Genomic DNA, 7,492 nt, shown 5'->3' on the forward strand with positions numbered 1-7,492 from the left:
CTACTTGCAAAAGTCCAGGGCAGGCGGGGTGGGGTGGGGTGGGGGTTGGGTTGGAGGGTCTAACAGGAAACCCTTGGCGAAGTGCCCGAGGCGGAAGGTAGGGGAGGGGGTTTGAATGGGACATCGGGGGAGGGAAGGGGAGGAGAGGGGGAAGGAGGAAAGCCTGTGGTGAGAGAGGTGAGGTGGATGGGGGCTCGGCGGTTACGCGAAGGGGGAGGAGGCCACTCTGAGCCATGCCGCCACTTCCCCATACACATCTTTCTTCCCACCCCACCCACCCCACCCCAGACGTTACAGTACTACATACAGACGCACATCGGGGCTCTTGTCCAGAGACAGAGTGACCGTTCCCGGGGATTGCACGCCAGGTACGGCACGGTGGCCAGATCGTACGCCGTACTTGACGGTCGTGGGATTCCCTGGTGGCAGCCGAAACACAGGCAGGGGTTTACACGTGTGTATGCCGTGCATATGTACTGACACCAACAAAATCAAGCAGCGAGCAAATCACACCACCAGCCACCCCACATAGCATATGGCCACCAACGCCATAGTCATAGCAACCACGGTTTCTCCAGCCTCCGCCCCTTCATTCACCAGTGGTTCGCCGTACCCCCCTCACACATACATACATACATACACACATACATACATACATACACACATACATACATACATACATACACACATACATACATACACACATACATACATACATACATACACACATACATATGCACCCCACGTCTCGCACCGGCCTTTATCCCATCCACCCTCCCTTCCGCCATAAGCATCAGCACCACAACCCCCGCCACCCCCGCCATAAAACACCTCTCAACCAGCAACCGCCAACCGCCAACTGCCACCCACCCACCTGTGTTAATGGTAACGATAACGTCCAGCAGTTGTGTGTGGCTGTACCCCTGAAGGGAGGGGGTAGGGCCGGGTAGGAGTACGGCCCCAGTGGAAACACAGGGGGGAGGACGGGCCAGTCAGGAATTCACAAAAAGGGAGTGGTAGTGCCGTACATTCGGCCTACCCCAGCCTACCCAGATCAGTTCAAATGGGGGTTTGGAGGCAATTTGAACCCCCCGGGGGCTGCTGCCCCTCCTTCCAAAATACCTCTCACTCACACAAGTGCCACACACACACACACCCTACCGCACCGCGAGGTCACCCTAGGCCCCTTCAACCCGAACGGGAATTCGAGTTCAAGTCCAAGTCCGAGTACCAGTCGGTGGTTTTCCTTTCCTTTCCTTTCCTCACCCCTACCGCCGCCGCGTCCACTCTACCGTCCTTCACCCTCCCGCCCTCCCCCCCTCCCTACAACCGGCCCCCCTCCCGCCCTCCCCCCCTTCCCCCCCGACGGCCCACCTCGGGTATCATGCTGTAGGGTATTTCCGTGGGCAGCCGCATCACGTAATGCCCCTCCTCGAACGTCAGCGGCTCGAAGGTGGTGATGGTGACCCGGAGCCTGTCGGCGGGCTGGCAGGCGCCCGGGGGGCCCAGGGGCAGACAGAACAGCTCCGGGTCGTTGGCGGTTTCGGAGTTCTGGGGCTGACCGCTGGGACCTGCGGGGGAGGTGGTGGTGGGGGGGGGAAGACGAACCACGAACCCGAGTGAAGCCGCTGCCAAGGAAAGAGTGTACAAGAAGCAGAACTGACCAGTAGGCGGTTTTGAAGTGGGAAGTGGGGGAAGGAGGCTTGAGGGGTGGGGAGAAGGCGGTGTGTTTGTGTGTTTATGTATGTGTGTTTTGGGGGAATGGGTTTGGGAAGGGTCTTTCCCCCACCCCCACCCCCACATTCATAAACCATCCCCCAACTCCCCACCTACCGTACACCGTGCTTGGCTTGTAACCTCCCTTCTGCACATCATCCGCGGGTACGATTGCCGTGACGAAAATCTGCCCGTGCCGTACGTGTCAAGGAAGGAGAGGCAGGGTTAGGGGGTTATTGTGGCAGGGTTTCGTAGAAAGAGGGGAAAGGGGGATCGTAAAATACACACACACACACACACACACACGCCGGCATCGGAAGCCGCACCTGCACAACTCCAAAGCAGTGACATAATGTTACGGCGGAAACGGAAGTGGGTCAGAAACACGCATACATACACACCTGTATACGCAGGAGTGCAACCACTGGAAATGCGTGATCGTGTATGTACGTATGTATATATGTATGTATGTATGAAGTAGGGGAGGGGGTTACATACATACATACATAACTTCCCGCCGCGGGGTGTGGCCTCTGACCGACCTGCTGGCAGCGGTCCCCCTGGCACCTTCCCGCCCGGGTGCGTGTTCCCCCTTTGGGGGGGGGGGGGGAAAGAGACCCCCGTCATCTTCTTCATCACATCACCACCACCACGAGTGCCGACTGCCGCAAAATCATCGCAGTGACGTTTTGGAGACCAGCACACTACTACCACTACTGCCACCAGCAGGAGAATTTGCCGGATCAACGACGGCGGCGACAAATCCGCCTCAATCTCCTGCCGACTTGTCTTGCAGGTTTCTTCTCATCACCGCCCATCGACATCGGGGCGCATCACATCCACAACCCCTAACGGTGGAGGAGTTTACAATCCGCACACTGTCGGAATTGAACCTGGAACTCTCCAGGAATACGATGCCGTGAAAAACATTTGCATACCTGTCGTCTCGGAACTGTATTATCGTGTCTGTATATATGTTTGCTTTAGGTGTGGCTGTGTTTGCTTCTTTCCTCCCTTCCCCAAACAACAAGTACGCCCCCCGCCCTCCAACCCCTCCCTCCCTCACCCCGGCCTACCCACCTTGTCTCTGTTCAGGTTCTCCACCACCACCTCCGAAACCACCGTGGAGGTGGTCTTGGGCACGTAGAGCTGCAGGGAACCTGCTCGCCAGGTCTAGGAGGGAAAGGGGGAAGTGCGCCCGGGAACGGGGGACGAGGGAACAGGGGCCGGGGAGGTGAGGGGAGAAGACAGGGCCGCGAGGTGTGCGTGTGTGTATGTGCATGTTTGGGGTTAAGATGGGTGCGCCACTGGCGAGTGAAGCAGCATGTGCGTGTGGGGGCCGGGGAGAGGAGGGACGGGAAGGGGAGTGCCTAAGAGAAGATGCACCTGGGGAGTCAGGCAGGGGGGAGGGGGGAGGGAAGGGAGTGCACTTCCTGGGGAGGGGGACTGCCGGAGAAGCCCAATACTGTGTGTGAGTGTGTTGGGATGTTGAGGTGGAGGCCAGCACCACCCGAGCGAAGGGGAGGCGGCAGCAGGGGCCCCGACAGGGCAGGGAGGAATCGCACAGCCCCAGCGTAGGTATCCCCCATCTCCCCGTTCCCCCTGTCTGTCAAGTCACACACCTGCGGCAGGTACGCGTCAAGAGTGGTCTTGACGAAGGCCACACTGATCTGGCATTGAACCTCCGCGGCCAGGCGGGTCAGGGGCAGCGCCACGAAGCCCTCACCCGGCCCCATAGCCGACACCAACATGGGGCAGCTCACGGTCAGGTTGCCCACCTTGGGACGCCTGTGCGTATGTGCGTATGTATGTATGTATGTATGTATGTATGTATGTATGTATGTATGTATGTATGTATGTATGTATGTATGTATGTATGTATGTGTTTAGAGGGACATGAGAAGAGAGAGAGAGGGGGGGGGAGAGACGGCGGGAAAATAAAGGGGGTGAAGGGCAAAAACGAGCCCCTGGTACAATAACTTGAAGGTGGAGAAGGAGCGCGGAGGTTGTGGAGATGGGGGTTGGTAGCGGGTTTTAAGGATTGGTTGGAGGTAGAGGGAAAAAATCGATAATGGGCAATTATGCCCACGAGTTTCCTCTTGGAGGGTGCGAGACATTGGATCGATTGCGGGATACGTGTTGTATGGATGGATTTAAAGCTCGGATCCGTTAAAAGCTGGATCCATTGCTCGGATCCTCTGTGCCGAGGTTGAAAGATCCATGGCTGGATTTCCTTTAGCGCCAGATCGAGTGGTGAAATATGATGCAGCAGCAGCAGCGCCAGCACCCGGGGACCGCAGCAACGTGCGCATTCATGCAGCGGATTATCTTAGTTGGCATGGGGTTGGAGGAGTTCCTGCATGAGAGGCTGCAAATGTGGCATAATCTCTTTGTTTGTTGTGTGGTCTGCCCGCAGCCGGGGGACTGCGGCCTTTTACGGGTTGAGTCCGTGGCTGTGCGTTGCGGCCGGTGACCCGTTAAATTCCTGACAGTTGCAGTAGCTGGCCTGCTGGAAAGAAGTCGCTAGCAGAAAAGGCGGATTCCAGACATGCGATTTGACGGGGCTTCCATAATCTACCCCGACATATGCGTGCTGACGTTTGAGACTTCGCGTTCCCAGCCCTTGCAGCAGGATGCGTATTCCGCTAATAACACGACCGACTTCGAACAGCACCCTTTCCTTCCATGGAGCAAGAAATCAAAAAAGTATACTTTAACTTAAACACAAATAACTTTACAACTTGTTCGCGCCGTGTCTGCTTACCTGGCCACACTACGGAAGCTGGCCTGGGCTTTGGGGGGTATCATCGGGTACCCCGTTGCCGGCTGTCCAGGAATATGTGGAGCTTGTCCCGGAAGGCCAGCGTGGGCTTGTAGGCTTCCTTGCGGGAACATGGACTCGAGTCCGCGGCCTAACCTAAATTGATGAACTCTAAAGGTTGTATTTATTGTTCAATGGAAACGGGCACATCATGTGGTTACATCTAATTACCTACTTGACAAGCAGCTTCTCTTGTCCAGTCAAAGTACTAGTTTGGCGAAGAAAATTAAGCGAAGGTAGCTATGCCATGAAAAAAATTAAAGGCGAGAAAGCTTAAAACTGTTGTAGTCAACTTTTTTTATGTAATCAGCGTAGATGAGTGGGGACCAAGCCTTGGATTCTCGCTAGGTTCATGATTCCTTGTGTCGGCAGGTGCACGAGTCTTAACACTTCCTTCCATAACTCCAACACATTCATCCTGCAAAATCGTTACACACAATACTGATCTCAGGCCCTTCCATACGCAGCGCAAAAGCCTCATACAGGACGCATAGGTCATCACCCAGCCGTCAAAACTATCTGATCATGGAACCGAACACCGCAGGCTCCTTCCAGCGGAGAAACATCACATCCATTGGATATGGACATGCACCCTTGCACAGAAGAATGGCATGCATATGCGTGTGGCGCGGTGCGCTCGTTCTCTTCGCAACCGCAACCAAAATATATTGCGACCCAAATGCACGTGGTCAGTCAACGGCGGGCCTGCCTTCTGGCCACCACCAAACCTGGACTCAAGCATGTAGCGCATTTTTTTAAAAAAGCGTTTGCCATATGTGGTTTCGTGTTACCTTAAGCTATTATAGCGACCCCGCACAGACATATACTTTTACCCAAATGCATAACCGCAAAAAAAACTAAAAATTGCGGCCAGCGCCGGGAAACCGGTCAACAAGCACTGCACCTGCACAAGCCGGACAAAGGACAGAGCAGGCAAGTGGCACATGCATCAGCAATACGCCAGCAACGCTTCTTCCCACCGTCCCAACCGAATCCATACAATTCAAGCTTGCTGCGCCCTTTTAAAGGTTGTATGCAGCGCAGCGGCAAAGCAGTTACCCCGCGCCCCTCCAGTAAACTCCCCAAACCCCCTCACAAAGAAAAAGTCCCCAGCTTCACTCTTATTTCCATTCTAGGGTTTTGCCGTGAAGTCAATGACCGCCACCACCACCATCACCACCACCACCACCGCCTCCCCGTCGTCGCCGCCACTCTTTTCCCCCATCTACAAGACCGCCTTTCCTAACTCAATCCAGCTTAGCGAAAAGGTCTCAATCACCGTATACGCCGCGTCCTCTCACTCACTCACACATACACACACCACAAAAGCATAGCACACAGCATACATGTATACTATTATACCCAATATACATTATGCAGATTTCAGCCATGTGTCGATTTTTCCTCGACGGCCGGAGACGCCGAGGATATACCGAGCAGCAGTGCCAGCGTGTGGCAAACAAACACGCCGTGTCACAACTGCCTCACAACCGCCACCGTCGGCTACTCCGGCCAAACCCGCCCTCGCCAACAAAGCAGAGAGATATCCAGCAGATCATCGGTGACGATGTCAGTTGGCTCTTATCTAAAGCACATTCCTACTACTACTACTACTACTACTACTACTACTACTACTACTACTACTACTACTACTACTACTACTACAACACACCGGCTGATTGCTCACGTCCTGCTTACGATGCACAGGACAGCCCCTTCTCCCCACCCCGTACCACAATCTAACCATGCCGTACATCACACGGCTCCCATCATACGTGCCCCTCCTCCTCTCCGCCTTTTCCTTCTCCCTCCCCCCCAAATCATCCTCCTCCTCCACCTTCCGCCCCCGTCGCTTCTAACAGGCTGCGGAATACACTCTGCCGTACACGTCCAAAGGGCCCATGTGGTGGGCCCCGGGGGGAGATGGCACTGTGTTTTGCGGCTCGCGGCTTGTGGTGGGGTGAGTCCGGTGGAGTTGCCGCGGATGAGGGGGTGGACTTTACACCGCAACGGAGGCGGCAGGGGAGCGGGAGCACAGACGGAGGTACGACATCTTATCCCGCAGATACGCTCCATCCTTAAAACCCTCTTGCTGCTATCCGGCTACTGCCGCCCGCCTGTGCCACCTTCCGAGGCTGTAGCAAATGCGCCGCCAAGGCCCCACCAGGGACACGCGGCTTAGCCGGGGCTTGCGGGGGTTTGAAAACACATACACACACATACACCTTCCCCTCACCCGCCCTTCCCACGTTTGGTGGTTCACACGTCCATCTCCGTGGCCATGCCGTACCGATCACTGTCATCATCATCGGTATCAGTGTTGTACTTGTCGTACTTGGACGAAGACTCCGTGACCTACATCGCATCAAGGTGAGCCCCCGAACTTACATGTTACATAAAACAACCGCAAAGCACACCGCAGACTAAAGTAATAGGGGGGAAGAGGGGGGAAGAGGGGGGAAGGGGCCGAAAAGACGAACCACGAGCGAGTAAAGCTGCTGCCAAGGACAGAGTGCTGCAGTGCGGCCGATGTACAGGAACCAGAACTGACGGAGGAGCGCGGGGGGGAGGGAAAGAGGGGAAAGACGAACCACGTGAACGAGTGAAGCTGCTGCCAGGGCAAGAGTGTACCAGAAGTAGAACTGCCCAAAAAGCAGGGGGTGGGGGCGGAAGGAGCCTCGCCGCGGCGTTCAGATCCCCCCCCCCGTGCCTCCCCAGGCCCCTCCACTGCACCACCCCACGGACCTATACACACACACATCTATGCCCACACACCACCTTTATGTACCCCCGTCTCCACCCCTCCTACCTCATCCGCCGCCTGCTTGCTAATGGCCCTACAGCTAAAGTAGAGGATGCGCTTCATCTTCTTGTTGTAAAAGAAGTAGCTGAACGACCAGACGCTGGCTTGCTCACCTGCGGGGGGGGAGAGCGAGGGGGGAGAGGGGGAGAGAG

The 7,492-nt window shown here is 55.9% G+C and overlaps 2 protein-coding genes across 2 annotated transcripts in view; both read right to left on the minus strand.

Moving 5' to 3' along the window:
• VOLCADRAFT_104477 (uncharacterized protein) overlaps positions 1–5,461 on the minus strand; it is a gene marked incomplete at its 3' end in the record, with an annotated part of 12,023 nt that extends 6,562 nt beyond the window's left edge. The window contains exons 1-8 of the mRNA XM_002949883.1: positions 5,223–5,461; positions 4,481–4,542; positions 3,339–3,504; positions 2,797–2,889; positions 1,834–1,903; positions 1,375–1,571; positions 875–923; positions 316–419 (exon numbers count right to left, since the gene is read on the minus strand). Coding sequence (XP_002949929.1) covers positions 316–419; positions 875–923; positions 1,375–1,571; positions 1,834–1,903; positions 2,797–2,889; positions 3,339–3,504; positions 4,481–4,542; positions 5,223–5,288 — 807 coding nt within the window. The 5' untranslated portion in view covers positions 5,289–5,461. The remainder of the gene's footprint in view (positions 1–315; positions 420–874; positions 924–1,374; positions 1,572–1,833; positions 1,904–2,796; positions 2,890–3,338; positions 3,505–4,480; positions 4,543–5,222) is intronic.
• Positions 5,462–7,298: 1,837 nt separating this feature from the next.
• Positions 7,299–7,492, minus strand: part of VOLCADRAFT_59855 (uncharacterized protein) — a gene marked incomplete at both ends in the record, with an annotated part of 2,066 nt that continues 1,872 nt past the window's right edge. Inside the window, one exon of the mRNA XM_002949884.1 lies at positions 7,299–7,453. Within this exon, the coding sequence (XP_002949930.1) occupies positions 7,299–7,453 (155 nt within the window). The remainder of the gene's footprint in view (positions 7,454–7,492) is intronic.

The sequence above is a fragment of the Volvox carteri genome, assembly GCF_000143455.1.
Source record: "Volvox carteri f. nagariensis unplaced genomic scaffold VOLCAscaffold_16, whole genome shotgun sequence".
Taxonomy (NCBI): domain Eukaryota; kingdom Viridiplantae; phylum Chlorophyta; class Chlorophyceae; order Chlamydomonadales; family Volvocaceae; genus Volvox; species Volvox carteri.